At 43.3% G+C, this 18,231-nt stretch overlaps 1 protein-coding gene across 7 annotated transcripts; it reads left to right on the plus strand.

Moving 5' to 3' along the window:
• The first annotated feature begins 786 nt into the window (after positions 1-786).
• Positions 787-18,210, plus strand: LOC124019506 (Bardet-Biedl syndrome 4 protein-like). 7 transcript variants are annotated; one of them, XR_006835789.1, is made up of 17 exons: positions 4,417-4,486; positions 4,684-4,893; positions 7,687-7,766; positions 10,509-10,572; positions 10,804-10,915; positions 11,248-11,320; positions 11,551-11,604; positions 11,765-11,892; positions 13,080-13,134; positions 13,298-13,366; positions 14,293-14,445; positions 14,658-14,829; positions 15,940-16,009; positions 16,423-16,561; positions 16,981-17,197; positions 17,489-18,008; positions 18,118-18,210. XR_006835789.1 is itself a non-coding variant. In XM_046334861.1 (17 exons), exons 2-16 carry the CDS (start codon positions 4,758-4,760, stop codon positions 17,647-17,649), a joined length of 1,683 nt encoding a protein of 560 aa, XP_046190817.1. In that variant the 5' UTR covers positions 4,417-4,486; positions 4,684-4,757; the 3' UTR covers positions 17,650-17,696; positions 17,736-18,044. The 7 variants fall into 7 exon arrangements, 6 of the variants coding, with proteins under 6 accessions (XP_046190818.1, XP_046190820.1, XP_046190819.1 ...); XM_046334861.1 differs by lacking the exon at positions 18,118-18,210 and having other exon boundaries at positions 17,489-17,696; positions 17,736-18,044; XM_046334862.1 differs by lacking the exons at positions 4,417-4,486; positions 18,118-18,210 and adding an exon at positions 787-862 and having other exon boundaries at positions 4,851-4,893; positions 17,489-18,044.
• The last annotated feature ends 21 nt before the right edge of the window (positions 18,211-18,231 follow it).

Consider the following 18,231-nt stretch of genomic DNA (forward strand, 5'->3'; position numbering starts at 1 on the left):
GAGGTTAGATAGCACAGTGTCCAATGACGGGCCGAAAGTGTTGATGGTCTCCATCTTAACATCCTGAAGAGATATTAAGTCCAGATCAGTCTCTTCCTTTATGCAGCGGTCAGCAGATCTATTCACATGGCCAAGTATTTCAGTCTCATCAGAAAACTGTGTTGAATCAGTCTCAGTAAAGACGCTCTCTGTCTTAACACACTGAGAAACTTGTCTGGCTCTTTGAAATTGGTCTGTCTTCATCTTCCTCGCTGTGAAACTTTCTCTTTTTCCTCATTAAATCTAGTCGTCCTCTATACACATTTTTGGCAAAATGGCCCACTTCAATCATTGCACCTTTGGTCAGGGAGTCTCAATTTTGGAGCAACTCCTGGCCTGCATCCTGCCACCTTCTTCACCATTCCCCTCTGAGGATGCATTGTAACCTACACCTGGACCATCAGACACTGTCACATTGTATTTTGTGACAGTGTGACCAACATGAATAAAAGGGGAGATACAGGAGTGCCCGGAATCGATCCCACACAGGCAGGGGGACCATATGAATGTCGAAATATGGTAATTTATCACGAAGTAGTTTGTGTTGTGAACTACTACTCCTGAAGTCAACTTTGTTTTTTCTTAAGGGTAGATTTCGTGCAGTTTAACTTATTTTAGTGTTTAGTAATTGGTAGCTTGGTAAACTGTTTTCAGAGTAACTTCCCCAACCATGCAGTGCCAGAGATGATAGAAACAGAAGTCCTTCATCATCTTGCTACTGGTAAGGCTTTTTTAACAGAGCTCAAAAATACCCCGTTCTGGCGTAACCATGGCAACAGCCTCCTGTGCTGTCAAGATGGCGGACGAAGAAAACACACTAACTGTGAGGATAATTTACTTGCTATGATTTGGAATTACAATGGTAAACCGAATAAAATCTACAATGTCTTGGATAAAACTAGCTGGGATGTTTGTTGTTAGCAGTGTAATATGTCTAGAAACGTTTTGCTTAGCATTCTCCAGCTCTAGCTAGCTGAAAACATAGCAGCTAGCTAGCGACTAGCTTGTTAATGCTAGCAAAGTCGTTACAGCAGTAATTGTTGACGTTACAGCTCCGTATGGGGCCATGGCTAAAAGGGATCCATCTTTTGTCAAATTAACGTCAAAAGTTGGAAGGTTTTGCATTTGAACTAACCCTAACCCCTTACCTAATCTTAACCTAATTATCACAACATGCTACATTAACAGGTTTTGTTTAGCTCGATAACTGTTGATAATTAGTGTACATTCAATTCAAATAGTTCAATGATTTATCTTGCGTTCTTTAATGACGACCAATATTACTGGACGCCACAAGCAGATGTGAAGTCGTCATTACTAGTCGGCGACACGTTGTTATTGTTGGACAGCAAACATGGCGGATGAAAGTGTTGCTGTGGAGCCAGCCTTCTTAATTAAGGTACTTTCGTTACTGCATTTGGTAAATAATGATGTAGTAAAATTGCAATAGAGCATGCCGAGTCTACTTTCTAGTTGTCAGAATAATTTCACTCAAAATATACGCCTGAGCAGACAACGATATGACGATGAACGACAGCACAGACAACGGGTTTTGCGTTTACGCGCTACACCCACTATATGTACTGAAGAAAGCAGCAATCGATGATGCTTTCGAGGTGTGGAAGCGGGGTCGAAGACGCGGTGAAGATGTTTGCAGTATGATGTTGACGGTGATCAAAGGCGCAAACAGTTCCGCATGACTCAGACCACATTTGAACACCTTGCACAGTTAGTAGAGTCTGGGAACTAAACAGACCACCAATGTCTGAAACACAATTGAATACCGTCAAAGGCTTGCTCTATTTTTGTGGTGGTGTGCAACACCAAGCGAGCACCAGATTATTTCAAGTTTATTTGGAGTCGTTGTCTCCACAGATGACTGCAGCTGTCGTGAAGACAAGTACAACTGCTTTATTTCGCTACCCCGTGGTAAAGGCAGCCTAGCCACCATCTGGGTTTAAGCAACTTGGGTATCCGCAATGTGCTGGTGACCATCGGTGAGACACACATCCCCATCACTGCCCCAAAATAATATCCAAAGGACTACTTGAACAGCAAAGGGCAGCATTATTTTGTGTTGCAGGCTGTTGCTGATCACAACCTCAGGTAAGTGTTCTGCTGCTCATCTAATTTCTGTTTTGACAAACAAATAGAGGCCATGTTACCACTTGGTGATGTAAGCCACATTTGAGTAGTTTGTATTTTTCGAGCTTCACTGATGTCTATATGGGGTGTCTAGATCGCACAGGGGGTGAGAGTATTGGCCAACTCTGATCATTTCAGACTGGCAGGGGAGCAGGGGAGGGGGGCATCTTTTTCCCTAGGAAGTATGTGATTAAACATTTGATTTTGCTTCAGTTATAGAGAATAAGCACATAACTAAAACATCTGCAAGCATATTAATGACCTATTTACTGCATGTATACAATTGTTTCTGAATCTACAATTATTCTCCTCTTCCACAGAGTTCAGCGATTGTCATTGGTGTAGAGATGCCAGTTCATCCGGTAGGAGACCCATCGTACCCACTGAAGAGGTGGTTAATGACAGGCTTTTCCCAGGACACATCTCTGAATAACCACCAGCAGAAGTTTAATGACCACCTGAGTTCAGCCAGGGTGGCTATTGACGACGTCTTAGGACACTTGAAGGACACTCAGAGATGTTTGGTGAAGTGCATCGACGTTAAGTTGACGACAGACACTGTAACGGCTTGTTGCATACTGCACAATGTGTGCAAACTGAAGAAATAATTGTTTCTGGCTGAATGGAACCGGAACATCATTGGCCAAGATCATCAGCAGACAGAGGCTAAGCTCACAGAGCAAGGCCATAGTTTACTACAAGGGCCAGTGGAGGAAAGTGTTGCTACTGTACGGGATGCAATTAGGACCTCTTTACATGACACCATCATAACCGTGCACTGATGTTATAGCTTTGTGGTGCAAGTTGTTTGTGATTAGTGTTAAGTATCGCTGTGCTCAAGTTGTGGCTATGCCAAAAAATAACATTTTGTAACCATGTGAATTTGCAGTGCAACATTTTACATTTTTTATTTGCTTGAATGATATTTCCTTTTGCACAGTACATTTAAGATGTTCCTGAATGTTATGTTAGACTTTGTATTTGTATGATTTTTTTTCACATGAACGTTATGTTACATTACTTTACACTTTAAGATGTTTTTATGTGAACGCTTTGTTCTTGGAAGAGATCCTCAATAAATGGGTTTTATGAACATGTGTAGAGCAAAGTCATCGCAATGCAATTTAGTCCAATCAAATCAACACTCAATGAATTGAATAACATATTTTAGACTTAGTTGAATATTTTAAACTCACACAAAAAACCTATCGGTGATAGAAAATGTAACAAATAAACTTGGCAACAAAGCTCAGACAAATCTTGCATTTTAACAAATACCAAACACAGTATTTTGTATTTATTCCGGATCCCCATTGGCTGCAGCTACTCTTCCTGGGCTCCAATCACAATTACAGAGAGTAGTGTGTAACAATGTGTTATTGTTACACACTACTGTTGATGTTGCTGTATTATTGATTTTGTATTGTAGATATGTTATGTTAAAGTGAGTTATAAGGGAAGTGAAAGCCCCACAACAAAAGGTGGTGAAAGAGGTAATGAGTGTATTAAAGCTCCTACAGAAACGGACACAGGTATGTCGTCTCTAGATCCATGCCTAGTAAAGGGACTGCTTGCTGCATCAAACTCACTAAGTGTTCTAGTCTACCAAAGATGGCTGTATGTCACCAAAATAGTCTGATGGTCCAGGTTTAGTGTATAATGGCTGTCTGTGACTAATAAGGTCTGATGGTCCAGGTGTGGTGTATAATGGCTGTCTGTGACTAAAAAGGTCTGATGGTCCAGGTGTAGTGTATAATGGCTGTCTGTGACCAATAGAGTATGATGGTCCAGGTGTAGTGTATAATGGCTGTCTGTGACCAATAGAGTATGATGGTCCAGGTGTAGTGTATAATGGCTGTCTGTGACTAAAAAGGTCTGATGGTCCAGGTGTAGTGTATAATGGCTGTCTGTGACTAAAAAGGTCTGATGGTCCAGGTGTAGTGTATAATGGCTGTCTGTGACTAAAAAGGTCTGATGGTCCAGGTGTAGTGTATAATGGCTGTCTGTGACCAAAAAGGTCTGATGGTCCAGGTGTAGTGTATAATGGCTGTCTGTGACTAAAAAGGTCTGATGGTCCAGGTTTAGTGTATAATGGCTGTCTGTGACTAAAAAGGTCTGATGGTCCAGGTGTGTATAATGGCTGTCTGTGACTAAAAAGGTCTGATGGTCCAGGTTCAGTGTATAATGGCTGTCTGTGACTAAAAAGGTCTGATGGTCCAGGTGTAGTGTATAATGGCTGTCTGTGACTAAAAAGGTCTGATGGTCCAGGTTCAGTGTATAATGGCTGTCTGTGACTAAAAAGGTCTGATGGTCCAGGTTTAGTGTATAATGGCTGTCTGTGACTAAAAAGGTCTGATGGTCCAGGTGTAGTGTATAATGTGCTGTCTGATGGTCCAGGTTCAGTGTATAATGGCTGTCTGTGACTAAAAGGTCTGATGGTCCAGGTTTAGTGTATAATGGCTGTCTGTGACTAAAAATGGTCCTGTGGTGACTAAAAAGGTCTGATGGTCCAGGTTTAGTGTATAATGGCTGTCTGTGACTAAAAAGGTCTGATGGTCCAGGTGTAGGTTACAATGCATCCTCAGAGGGGAATGGTGAAGAAGGTGGCAGGATGCAGGCCAGGAGTTGCTCCAAAATTGAGACTCATTGATCTCCCTCTTTTTCAGCTCCCAGTGGCCTCTGAGACGAAGAAACGGCAAGCTCCAAAAGGTAAATGTCTAAGAACTTAACAGTGACTACAGTTTTCCATTGAAATGTCACATACACCTGTGTTTTAACATGACAGTGGAGGGCATTAGTTATAGAGAAAAAAACCCACATATGATGCTACAGGCCTATTTATTAAGGGGAAATGGTTTGGCTAACTGACAGCATTTACTAAGGTCACCCTAGTCAAAATTACTCTTGACATCCAGGTTCCCTCCCATAATTTAAAAATGCTCCAGCATAACAGCGTCTGTCCGTAACAGAACGTCAGTTTGACAGAGGAACTACGTCACTGCCTACCAGTGGAGACTGTTGAGCGGTGGATGGCTCAAAATAATGGCTGGAATGCAGTCATTGGAATGGCATCAAACACATGTTTGATGTCTTTAATAGCATTCCATTGACTCCATTCCAGCCATTATTATGAGCCGTCATCCGCTCAGCAGCATCCGCTGCTGCCTAGTCACTGCCTTTTCCGCTTGAATAAAATACAAAATAGTAGCTAGCAAGGTGAAGATCACGTAGGTTATTTTTTTATGGGTGCATTTCACAAGTGGCTAGTTTGCATTAACTACTTTAAATGTTTTGCATGCACAAACTTTGGTTTCGAATCACGACATTCTGGCATGTCTGCTTCGTGATCTGTCTGAAGAGGACCCACCGCGGAGCAATTTTTTTTCCCGTTATTGTAGTTGCCAAAACAGTCCGTCATTGAAACCTGACCCTCAGTGTTGAGGGATTGGATTGAATTAATGCTCGCTGCAGTGTGTTACAGACTTTAAACATATATTTTATTTGACTAAAGAGGGCGCCCTTACCCTTTTTCTAATGTTTAAACTGACAGAAACTTGCAACCATATTCCAGAACACAGTAAAAAATATATAGGCCTAGCATTCATATAGAATAGCTTGTAGATATTGTTTTCATCCATCCCACAGAAGTTGACCTTTTAATAAAATGTTTAAAAGGCCATGATATCACCCTTAGGCCCCCTCATACATCACCCACTGTATTTTGTGTGCCAACTCATATTGTTGTGCAGCCCACTACAGAAGTCATGTTATTGATACAAAGCAATTGTAGGAGAAACACTAACGCACAGTTCTTCCACTTGACCTCAATTTCCAAAGAGGTGACAAGTTGAAGAGTGAACTTGATCCGCTTCAGGGGTCTTTTAATCTCGGCAGGCTTTTCTCCAAGCATTCTGCTCCAACTTATCCTCTTTGCTCAGCTGGACTTTTTTGTTGTGGTGAAAAGAATCATACAAAGCTGTCTCCTCTCTCTACACATTACTGAGATCATGCATACAATGAGAGGATTTTTGTTGTGGGGATGAAACCTTTTCGCTGGCTATATTTGGACGGTTCCATGCTGGGTTCCTCTTCCTATTGCTGCTTCTCTCTTTATTGTCCCATGAAGACATGTCACAGACGAGTGGACTTAAAGTGCCACAGGGCTGCAGCTGAAACCCAGAGACAAGAATATTATTGCTGTCTCGGCAGGAGCCAAAGCGGATTAAGCCCACAAATAAGGCCACTCCAAATCTGATGCGGCAAATATGAGAGGGGGATGCCGTCTCCATGCACTGCAGTCTACCACTCAGCGAACAGGGGAAAAGGGAAGGCTTTCTCTGTGGGGTTAGAGTGGGCTTCCAGTCGAGGTTCTTGCTGTGAGACACTGGAGCTCCGACTTAACAATTGGCGAGATAAAACAGAGGGGAGCTTTGGTGTAAATCACAGTTTTTCCACAGGCACTAACCTAACATCCACACAATACCCTGTAGTGTAGTCTCAGGCAGCTTCATTTCATATAGCCAGTGTCCTATTGCTGCCTCACAGGTAGGTACAAGATAACAGGATTACTGAAATCAAAGAAGTCACTCTATTTGGAATTACAATGGCAGCTATCTTGAATACAATTGTGTTCTGCTAGAGGAAAGGTTTCCAGTACTGTTATACAGAATCATGGTTGGCATGGCCATCTTAGATCACCAAATATATCCTACTGTATTGAATTTCATGTTCCCCATTGTCTGTCTGTCTGTAGCATGTGCTCCTTCTCATTCCTGTCAGGAGCACTGAGCTTGTTAAAGACATGGTTGCCTGGGCAACAAGGATAATGTCTTAAAGGCAGAGACGTAATAAAACAACATCATTGTCTGTAACTAACAATTAGCAGTACTACAACTATTATCTAACTTACTTATTATGTCTGAGGAAAGTAGCATGGAGGGTTGTTGTTGGAAAATGTTGCATCAGTCCTTGTCTTATTAAAGATTGATGCAGAGCACCGTAGTTTCAGGTAATAAAATGACCATAACTTTTAAAGAGATAATTCAGAAGAGACTATCATTGAAAATGCTATAAATATTTCTTAATTTAATTACATATCTTCTTGATATTTCTACATTTTTCTTTTTACTTTTTTGTATTCTTGTTTTGTATTGCTAGGTATTACTGCACTGTTGTAGCTAGAAACACAAGCATTTCCCTGCACCTGCGATAACATCTGCAAATCTGTGTACGCGACCAATAAACTTTGATTTGAGATAGTATAACATGAAATGGCCATTCACTGGCAGCATGACTCAACTCATATACAGTAATGTCAGCTTCAGTTGTTCTGAGAGGTACTTGATTTCTGACCACGTCATGGATTGTTCAATTAAATATATTCTTATCAGTGCGGGTCAACAAGGGCCTTAAATGAGAAAGGGTGGAGGGGTTTGTTTGGTATCGGGCCAATATGCTGTCTCCTCATCACCCCTGAATGTCTACTCTGCCTCTCCTCCTCAGCTCCGGAACTTCCCATTCTGGAGAGGAGAAACTGGCTCATCCACCTGCACTACATCCGCAAAGACTATGAGATCTGCAAGGTAGGCCCCCCCCCTGCCGCGCTGTCTCTCCCGGTGGTCCGATCCAGTCCCTGACTGTCATTCATTCCCCCTTGTTTAATGTGCATTGGTGTCACACTGACCTTTCTGTCAGCCTAGACAGCATGCAAGTAATGAATGAAGGCATCAAGGGCTCCCTCCCCCTCACTTTGTCTTAGTGTCTTCTGCTGAGAAGACAGTGATGTAATCTTCTGTTTCAAGCTGTGTTCTGTCTGGAAATGTGAAAATGCTACTAGCGCATGCTATTTTTCTCCTACCCTGCATGCGTAGTTAAATAAATAAAATAATGAATGAACCCACTACACAATCTCAGAAGTACAGTTTTCTAACAACAGCTGTTATAACACTTGTTGTGGGTGAAATGGGAATGAACCAAGCATGTTGGTTTACTACAGGTAACTGCCAAAATAAAGGAAACACTTAAGTAAATGAGAGATACAAATATATTGAAATGGGTGATTCTACACAGGAGTGGTTCCTGAGTTAATTAAGCAATTAACATCCCATCATGCTTAGGGTCATGTATAAAATGTTTTGGCTACCATGGCCATGCCCCCCATAGGATGACAATGGCCCCATCCACAGGGAACGAGTGGTCACTGAATGGTTTGATGGGCATGAAAACTATGGAAACCATATACCATGGCCATCTCAGTCACCAGATCTCAACCTAATTGAACACTTACACTTATTGGAGATTCTGGAGCGACGCCTGAGACAGTGTTTTCCGCCACCATCAACAAAACACCAAATTATGGAATTTCTTGTGGAAGAATGGTGTCGCATCCCTACAATAGAGTTCCAGACAATTCTAGAATATATGCCAAGATGCATTGAAGCTGTTCTGGCTTGGGGTGGCCTCACGCCCTATTAAATCAAATCCAATTTTATTGATCACTTACACATGGTTAGCAGATGTTAATGCGAATGTAGCGAAATGCTTGTGCTTCTAGTTCCGACTGTGCAGTAATATCTAACAAGTAATCTAACAATTTCACAACAACTACCAAGTGTAAAGGAATGAATAAGAATATGTACATATAAATATATGGATGAGCGAAGGCTGAACGGCATAGGCAAGATGCAGTAGATGGTATAGAGTACAGTAAAAACAAATTAGTAATGTAGGATATTTAAACATTATATAACGTGGCATTGTTTAAAGTGACTAGTGATACATTTATTACATCCAATTTTTAATTATTAAAGTGGCTAGAGATGAGTAAGTATGTTGGCAGCAGCCACTCAATGTTAGTGGTGGCTGTTTAACAGTCTGATGGCCTTGAGATAGAAGCTGTTTTTCAGTCTCTCGGTCCCAGCTATGATGCACCTGTACTGACCTCGCCTTCTGGATGATAGTGGGGTGAACAGGCAGTGGCTCGGGTGGTTTTTCTCCTCTTTTTGGCCTTCCTGTGACATCAGGTGGTGTAGGTGTCCTGGAGGGCAGGTAGTTTGCCCCCAGGGATGCATTGTGAGGAGAGCCTTACGGTTGTGGGCGGAGCAGTTGCCATACCAGGCGGTGATGCAGCCCGAAAGGATGCTCTCATTTGTGCATCTGTAAAAGTTCGTTAGTGTTTTTGGTGACAAGCCAAATTTCTTCAGCCTCCTGAGGTTGAAGAGGTGCTGTTGAGCCTTCTTCACCACGCTGTCTGTGTGGCTGGACCATTTCAGTTTGTCCGTGATGTTTACGCCGAGGAACTTAATGTGGATAAGGGGGTGTTCCCTCTGCTGTTTCCTGAAGTCCACGATCCTCTCCTTTGTTTTGTTGACGTTGAGTGTGAGGTTATTTTCCTGACACAACACTCCGAGGGCCCTCACCTCCTCCCTGTAGTGCATCTCGTCGTTGTTGGTAATCAAGCCTACCACTGTAGTGTCGTCTGCAAACTTGATGATTGAGTTAGAGGCGTGCATGGCCACGCTGTCATGGGTGAACAGGGAGTACAGGAGAGGGCTGAGAACGCACCCTTGTGGGGTCCCAGTATTGAGGGGTGGAGATGTTGTTTCCTATCCTCACCACCTGCGGTTGGCCCGTCAAAGTCCAGGACCCAGATGCACAGGGCGAGGTCGAGACCCAGGGTCTCAAGCGTAATGACGAGTTTGGAGGGTACTATGGCGTTAAATGCTGAGCTGTAATCGATGGACATAGGTATTCCTCTTGTCCAGATGGGTTAAGGGCAGTGTGATTGCGATTGCGTCGTCTGTGGACCTATTGGGGCGGTAAGCAAATCAGATTGGGTCTAGGGTGTCAGGTAGGGTAGAGTGATATGATCCTTGATCAGCTGGTCTGCGCATTGTCTGAGGACGTGGCTAGGGATGCCGTCTGGGCCGGCAGCCTTGCGAGGGTTAACACGTTTAAATGTTTTACTCACGTTGGCTGCGGTGAAGGAGAGCCCGCAGGTTTTGGTAACAGGCCGTGTCAGTGGCACTGTATTGTCCTCAAAGCGAGCAAAGACACTTTTAAAAGGTATTTTTTTACATTATTTTGCCAGTTACCTGTCTGTCTTAGTTGTCATAGGAATGCTTTCTGTCAATCACAAAATTGAGTGTAGCCAATGTATTAGTCTTCCTTGCCAGACTCATGGCACTCCACCCCAGTGTGTTGGCGATAGCGGCTGTGGGAAGAGACTACCAACTTAGGAAATACTGTTGATATTCAGTTCTTGCAATATTCTTGTAACATCAGTTTGCTCTAGGAGCAGAGATCATGTTTGTTGTTTCCCAAAGGCAATGATCAAAGAGCAGCTACAGGAGACCCAGGGAATGTGTGAATATGCCATATATGTACAAGGTAAGAAGCCATACTACATAACGTTCCACATCCCTCATCATATGTTCATCACGTTCAAACGGTTTATCCCAACCACAACAGAGCTCTGGTCTATTACAGTCAAAACCAAGCGTTAGATGTAACATTTCCTCCCCCCAAAAAGGCTTCTACCCCCTACTGTGCCTTAGAATTGAATATGTCGGTTTAATGCCTTTTCATGCTAACATAAAAGCCTGTTTTCTTGCAATGAAGCTCTAATCTTGCGTCTGGAGGGGCAGATCCAGCCATCCCTGGAGCTGTTCCAGAGTTGTGCCATCCTCAATCCCACCAGCCCCGACAACCTCAAACAAGTGGCCCGATCACTGTGAGTAGAGAGTACCCCTGCCTCAGCCCTGAGCCTGCCTGGGGGAGACACTGCTGTTGATCAGATCACTCTACAGGCCCAGGCCAGGAAAAGGTCATACAGAATATAATAATGATATAAGATTGTGTTCGTGCGGGGTTCCTTACAAGATCAAAGTAGTTTATATGGTATGAGGGATGGGAACTGTTCGGCATCCGCCTTGGTGATGCACGTCTACCATTTTGCAGCAGAATACCCACTGGACATTAGCTGATTTAGGAGATGTTGAATTTAGGGTTACTCTGTGCGTGTACTTCCATTTATAGTTGTTTATGCATCTTTTTGTCCTTCAGTTTTCTGTTGGGGAAACACAAGGCAGCCATTGAGGTTTATCATGAAGCTGGGAAGCTCAATGAGAAAGACTGGGTAAGAGAAAAGATTGTGGTTTCCTCTACTTGGGAGAGTTGCTTATTTTTGGCCTGTTCCTGTAACCATTGGCATCGTAAGATTTATCCATCAGCATTGCTCTTCCTGGATTTACACACTGCTTCTCAGCTATAGGGTTTAAGAGTGGAACAATGAACTATATGCATAGTCAGACATTTTAATTTGTGTTGTAGCTCCATATAGCCACTCTGATATTTTTCTCACTCCAGGAGATCAACCATAATCTGGGTGTATGCTATTCCTTCATAAAAGACTTCCAAAATGTAAGTATGAGCTGGATTTTGACACACTGTTCATAAGGAAGTAATTAGACTAAAGGGTTATTTTATCATTCAAATGTCAATATGAAATGGCGTCTCAGCCAGTGTACAAGTATTTGACGGTGGATGATGGAGTAGAGATACTGTATCTGTTGTATTCCAGTCTGAACAGCAGTTGAATGCAGCCCTGCAGTTGAAAAAACACGACAGGACATTCATGACACTGGGAAAGGTCCACTTGTTGGCGGGAGACACGGACAAAGCCATTGAAGTGTACAAGAGTGCAGTGGAGTAAGTTTGGATGTAGAGATTGTTAAAAGTTCAAACAAACTGTTCTAAAAGTTGGGAAACTTTGCACCACTTCTAATATGCCCTAGAAAATATCCTAAGGGACATTTGTTTTTTTTAAGAATTGTGAATAGGTGACATTTACGGAGAACATTCACTGTAATTAAGTTGTTTCAAAGAAGTTCATCCTCATGGAAGAAAATGTAGGTTTGTTGAAAGGTTGCTTTGTTATTAAAAACCCAATGTGTTAGTTTTTAATACTAGAGGAACAACTTTCACTGAACTTACATTATTCAAAAAACTGGAAGCACTAAAGCCTTCATTAGGGAATAGTTGTTTAATAATAGAGCGATGATAATATATACGAGTTTTAGACAACCTTCTCACAGTAATGATTATGCCGCAGAAGGGTAATTTTCCCTACATAGCTATTAATGATGTTCATTTAAGATGGAATAAAAGAGTAGTAAAAAATCCCTAAAGACGAAGAAAACATGCTGTGCTTTGAACAGTGGGATCTGTTCCTCGTTGTAATCACACTAGTTTTACATTTTCTACTCTAAAATAGTTGATTTCAAGCAACTGAATCAGGCTCACTTATCATCTGACTGAAGGCCACTCATGGCCTTGTTCAACGTACTGTACAAAGTCCAAATCTATTTCAATACCCTCACCAGCATATTACTTAAAACGAAGCAATACATTTGTTTGTGCATCCATACTAGCAAATGGTATTTTAGTATGAGTAAGTCAGTATGGATATTAGTATGGATATAGGATCAAAGCCCAAATATTCATTAAATAATCGTCCTATCCAGGGCAGCGGAGGAAATAAGGTAATGGCAAAGGTCAGTGTATATATGGGGTCGCCTTTCCGTGTTCATTATTACTACTGCCTATTGGGTCAATTAATTCATCAAGATGCCCAGCTACTCGGTTTGCTTTTAATTAGACTAACCACTGTGAGCCTTAATTCAACCTCACCCCTCCTCTCAGGGCTCCTTCTTTAAGTCTTTTCTTCCCCGCAGTCATAATTAATACTCTGCAATTATGCTGAAACAAACCCATTAAATAATCAGCAAATTCCAAGCTCCGTTCTTCCATTTGCATTAGGCAAAGTGTATATAGACATTATTATGTGTAATTGCAGGCGTGAATGTGATATTAGAGGTGTCTTTCCATCTGTATAGGTTCTCTCCAGAGAATGCAGAGTTGCTGACCACTCTGGGGCTCCTGTATCTGCAGGTGGGTCTGCAATCAACTCTGAACACACTCTTAAGAGTGGAATGTTTTTTATTATTATTCGGGAATGGGTTAGTATATTATGTTGTGTCCCCAAAAAAATGTAAATTAAATTTTTCCAGAATGGTGATGTTTGTTCGCACTGATTGTTGATAATCTTTCACAGTTGGGAAAATACCAAAAAGCATTTGAACATCTCGGGAATGCACTTACTCATGACCCTAATAACTATAAGGTAAGTGGTCACCATTTTATGAGCTTGTTTTGTTTTTTATAAACCCCTGACACCAATTTACTGTATAACTGCAACATTGAATCTGATGTACTGTATGTGTATAATGTACTGTAGGCTTCCCCAACTGGCGACACAAATCCATTTTATTTGGCCGCCCAAGTTTTCTGAGTAAAAAATGTCTTTCCCCCAAAAATGTATGTGTATATATATAGATATAGATATATATATGGCACACCTTTTAATTGAAATGTATTCCAGGTGACTACCTCATGAAGCTGGTTGAGAGAATGCCCAGAGTGTGCAAAGCTGTCTTTAAGGCAAAGGGTGGCTACTTTGAAGAATCTAAAATGTTTATTTGTTTAACACTTTTTGTGTTATTTCATAGTGTTGATGTCTTCACTATTATTCTACAATGTAGAACATTGTAAAAATAAAGAAAAACCCTTGAATGAGTAGGTGTCCAAACTTTAGACTGGTACTGTAGTTGGTGATCCCTGCAGCTGAATCTAGTTGGTGATCCCTGCAGCTGAATCTAGTTGGTGATCCCTGCAGCTGAATCTAGTTGGTGATCCCTGCAGCTGAATCTAGTTGGTGATCCCTGCAGCTGAATCTAGTGTTTGATTCCTGCAGCTGAATCTAGCTGGTGATCCCTGCAGCTGAATCTAGCTGGTGATCCCTGCAGCTGAATCTAGCTGGTGATCCATGCAGCTGAATCTAGCTGGTGATCCATGCAGCTGAATCTAGCTGGTGATCCCTGCAGCTGAATCTAGTTGGTGATCCCTGCAGCTGAATCTAGCTGGTGATCCCTGCAGCTGAATCTAGCTGGTGATCCCTGCAGCTGAATCTAGCTGGTGATCCCTGCAGCTGAATCTAGCTGGTGATCCCTGATGTACAGTATGTCAGTTATGTGTATGTGTCCCTACTAGGCCATCCTGGCAGCAGGCAGTATGATGCAGACCCATGGGGACTTTGATGTGGCCATGAACAAGTACCGCGTGGCAGCGTGCATGGTCCCCGAGAGCCCCCCGCTCTGGAACAACATCGGCATGTGCTTCTTTGGCAAGAAGAAATATGTAGCAGTGCGTATTCTCATATTTCATGTACTGTACATATAAAATGGTGTCAAGGACAGATGTATGTCATATGATAGATCAAATATGACAGACGTCATATCTTTCCATGGCATCAAAGGGGGCATACTAAGACTACAGTACCTCAAATGACATTTTAAGGACAGTTGTTGTTTTGTTGTCTAGCCATGTTAAACCCCTCTCCTTTCTGTGTGAACCAGGCCATCAGCTGCCTGAAGCGGGCCCACTACCTGTCTCCGTTTGACTGGAAGGTACTGTACAACCTGGGCCTGGTGCACCTCACCATGCAGCAGTATGCCTCTGCCTTCCACTTCCTCAGCGCTGCCACCAACCTGCAGCCCCACCTGGGAGAACTCTACATGCTACTAGCAGGTAACACTAGGCTGGCCTGGGAGAACTCTACATGCTACTAGCAGGTAACACTAGCCTGGCCTGGGAAAACTCTAATTGCTACTAGCAGGTAACACTAGGCTGGCCTGGGAGAACTCTACATGCTACTAGCAGGTAACACTAGCCTGGCCTGGGAAAACTCTAATTGCTACTAGCAGGTAACACTAGGCTGGCCTGGGAGAACTCTACATGCTACTAGCAGGTAACACTAGCCTGGCCTGGTAGAACTCTACATGCTACTAGCAGGTAACACTAGGCTGGCCTGGGAGAACTCTACATGCTACTAGCAGGTAACACTAGCCTGGCCTGGGAGAACTCTACATGCTACTAGCAGGTAACACTAGGCTGGCCTGGGAGAACTCTACATGCTACTAGCAGGTAACACTAGGCTGGCCTGGGAGAACACTACATGCTACTAGCAGGTAACACTAGGCTGGCCTGGGAGAACTCTACATGCTACTAGCAGGTAACACTAGCCTGGCCTGGGAGAACTCTAATTGCTACTAGCAGGTAACACTAGCCTGGCCTGGGAGAACTCTACATGCTACTAGCAGGTAACACTAGCCTGGCCTGGGAGAACTCTACATGCTACTAGCAGGTAACACTAGCCTGGCCTGGGAGAACTCTACATGCTACTAGCAGGTAACACTAGCCTGGCCTGGGAGAACTCTACATGCTACTAGCAGGTAACACTAGCCTGGCCTGGGAGAACTCTAATTGCTACTAGCAGGTAACACTAGCCTGGCCTGGGAGAACTCTACATGCTACTAGCAGGTAACACTAGCCTGGCCCTGCCTGCTCCCATCTGAATTGGCTTTATGTGCCACTTTCCCCCCGATACAGATCCAGCCTAGTCCTTTAAGTCCAAGACCAGGCTAAATCTGTGCCTAGGGCATTATGAGTACTATGTAACTTGCAACCTTAAATACTTGGTTCAAGGTACCACATTGCATTCCCTTATATTTACCCTGGAATAGTGTTCATGTAATGGGGTCTGTTTTGTAATGTGTTTATGGATGTTTACAGGTTTCTATAGATTTTATAGGTTTAGTTTTTGTAGTTCCCACTGAACTGACCACTCTCCTCTTTCAGTTGCACTGACCAATCTGGAGGACGTGGACAATGCCAGGAGATCCTATGAACAAGCTGTGGCTTTAGACCAGTAAGTTCCTCCCAATCGAACTTCCATATAATTTGAACTTTTGTCCTGAGTCAATCCACGTAGTTCAAGTTTTGTTGAATGTAATTCATTTAAAAAGAGACTGAGATACGATATTTCCACGAGCAGCACCGCAGGCCGAGGGGGAGGAGCAGAATCTGTGGATTGGTGTCAAACACAGGGTTTCCAGGTGTTTAATGCCATTCCATTTGCGCCGTTCCGGACATTATTATGTGCCATCCTCCCCTCAGCAGCCTCCTGTGATCAGAATACCTCATGCTTTAATGCTCTTAGTTGTTGCGGACATGAACCCAATATTACTGTTTACTTTGTACATCGCTGACTCTACCTTTGATTACTGATCTACCTATCTATCTCAAGCCCATCTGTTTTGACTGGCTCCGTGTTCCTCCCAGGTCCAACCCTCTGGTCAACCTGAACTTTGCCATTCTGCTGTACAACCACGGGAACAAGAAGGGAGCCCTGCAACAGTACCAGGAGATGGAAAGGAAAGTCAACATACTGAAGGACAGCAACACAGAGTTTGACCCTGAGGTACAATACAGTAGCTTCCTCTCTATACTCTGTCTGACATGGCACATACAGTGTAGGTCAAACACAGGAGGTTGGTGGATCCTTAATCGGGGAGAACAGGCTTGTGGTATTGACTGGAGTGGAATAAGTTGAATGGTATGAAATACATGGTTTGATGCCATTCCATTTGCTCTGTTTCTGGCCATTAATATGAGCCGTCCTCCCTTCAGCAGCTTCTTGTGAGCTCAAACTACTGATGGAAGAGAGAAACGTTTGCCAATGTTGCATTAACGTGATGTTGATGTTACTATGACGCATTTAATGTAATACAGTATGGTCAGTATATTGTACCACATTCTCGCTTCGTCTTAATATCAACAACAATAAATGCCCTCTTCAATTTCTTGACTTTTCCAAATACAGCCATTTTGTTTCCTTAGCTAATGGACATGGCTCAGAAGATGGCCACTGCCTTGCAGGTGGGAGAGAGCCTGGAGTGGACCAAGCCGGTCAAAGACCCCAAGTCTAAGCAGCGCTCGGCTGGGGCCCCCAGTAAAACCCCTGGCAGCTCCCAGCAGCCGCTAGGCACCAACCAGGCCCTGGAGCAGGCCATGTCCTCCGCCGCAGGCTACAACAAGAGCATCACACTCCCCACAGGTAACACATCACACCATCCTTATATTTCTTTATACATTTTCCGTGATAGTTGGGTAAACGCTCGCTTAACATAGTGTTTACCCTCCACTACACTACTGGTAATTAACTAGGGAATATGAATGAGATAGATACGTGTCAAGTTAACATAATAACATGATCTTGTCAGTAGACTGTTAACTTGAATCACATCTCTGAGAGCTCCTTGAAGTGTAACACCAATACAACATTAACTCTTTACAGAACACTGCGTATACTTAGTTACATTTTCAATATCTAATACCTGTCTCTCAGGAGTGTCCCCCCACAGCCAGCCAACGCCCCCCTCCCTGGCCTTGGAGGAGGAGCCTGATGTGGAGACCACCCCCACCCGAGCCCCTCAGCCAGAAGAGTCAGACCCCTCCACCACCATGCCCCCTCTGGCAGCCAAACCCAAAGTCAAGAAGAACAAGTAATAAAGCAAGAGCTGAACTAGACTAGACGTCCTGTATCTAGTCCACAGGCCGGTAGTGTATCATCACTCAGCTTATCTAGTCCACAGGCCGGTAGTGTATCATCACTCAGCTTATCTAGTCCACAGGCCGGTAGTGTATCATCACTCAGCTTATCTAGTCCACAGGCCGGTAGTGTATCATCACTCAGCTTATCTAGTCCACAGGTCTGTAGTGTATCATCACTCAGCTTATCTAGTCCACAGGCCTGTAGTGTATCATCACTCAGCTTCTCTAGTCCACAGGCCGGTAGTGTATCATCACTCAGCTTATCTAGTCCACAGGCCGGTAGTGTATCATCACTCAGCTTATCTAGTCCACAGGTCTGTAGTGTATCATCACTCAGTTTATCTAGTCCACAGGCCTAGTGTATCATCACTCAGCTTCTCTAGAGGCCTGTGTGTATCATCACTCAGCTTATCTAGTCCACAGGCCTGTAGTGTATCATCACTCAGCTTATCTAGTCCACAGGCCGGTAGTGTATCATCACTCAGCTTATCTAGTCCACAGGCCAGTGTATCATCACCAGAAGTCCACAGGCCTGTA

The sequence above is a fragment of the Oncorhynchus gorbuscha genome, unplaced genomic scaffold (assembly GCF_021184085.1).
Source record: "Oncorhynchus gorbuscha isolate QuinsamMale2020 ecotype Even-year unplaced genomic scaffold, OgorEven_v1.0 Un_scaffold_615, whole genome shotgun sequence".
Lineage (NCBI taxonomy): Eukaryota > Metazoa > Chordata > Actinopteri > Salmoniformes > Salmonidae > Oncorhynchus > Oncorhynchus gorbuscha.

What these genes read in the sequence shown, in the direction of transcription:
- LOC124019506 (XM_046334859.1), top strand. Translation starts at nt 4,758, where the DNA reads ATGCATCCTCAGAGGGGAATGGTGAAGAAGGTGGCAGGATGCAGGCCA. An exon ending in AAACAAGTGGCCCGATCACT is followed by an intron (nt 10,916 to 11,247) that starts GTGAGTAGAGAG and finishes TTTGTCCTTCAG; the next exon opens with TTTTCTGTTGGGGAAACACA. An exon ending in ATGACCCTAATAACTATAAG is followed by an intron (nt 13,367 to 14,292) that starts GTAAGTGGTCAC and finishes TGTCCCTACTAG; the next exon opens with GCCATCCTGGCAGCAGGCAG.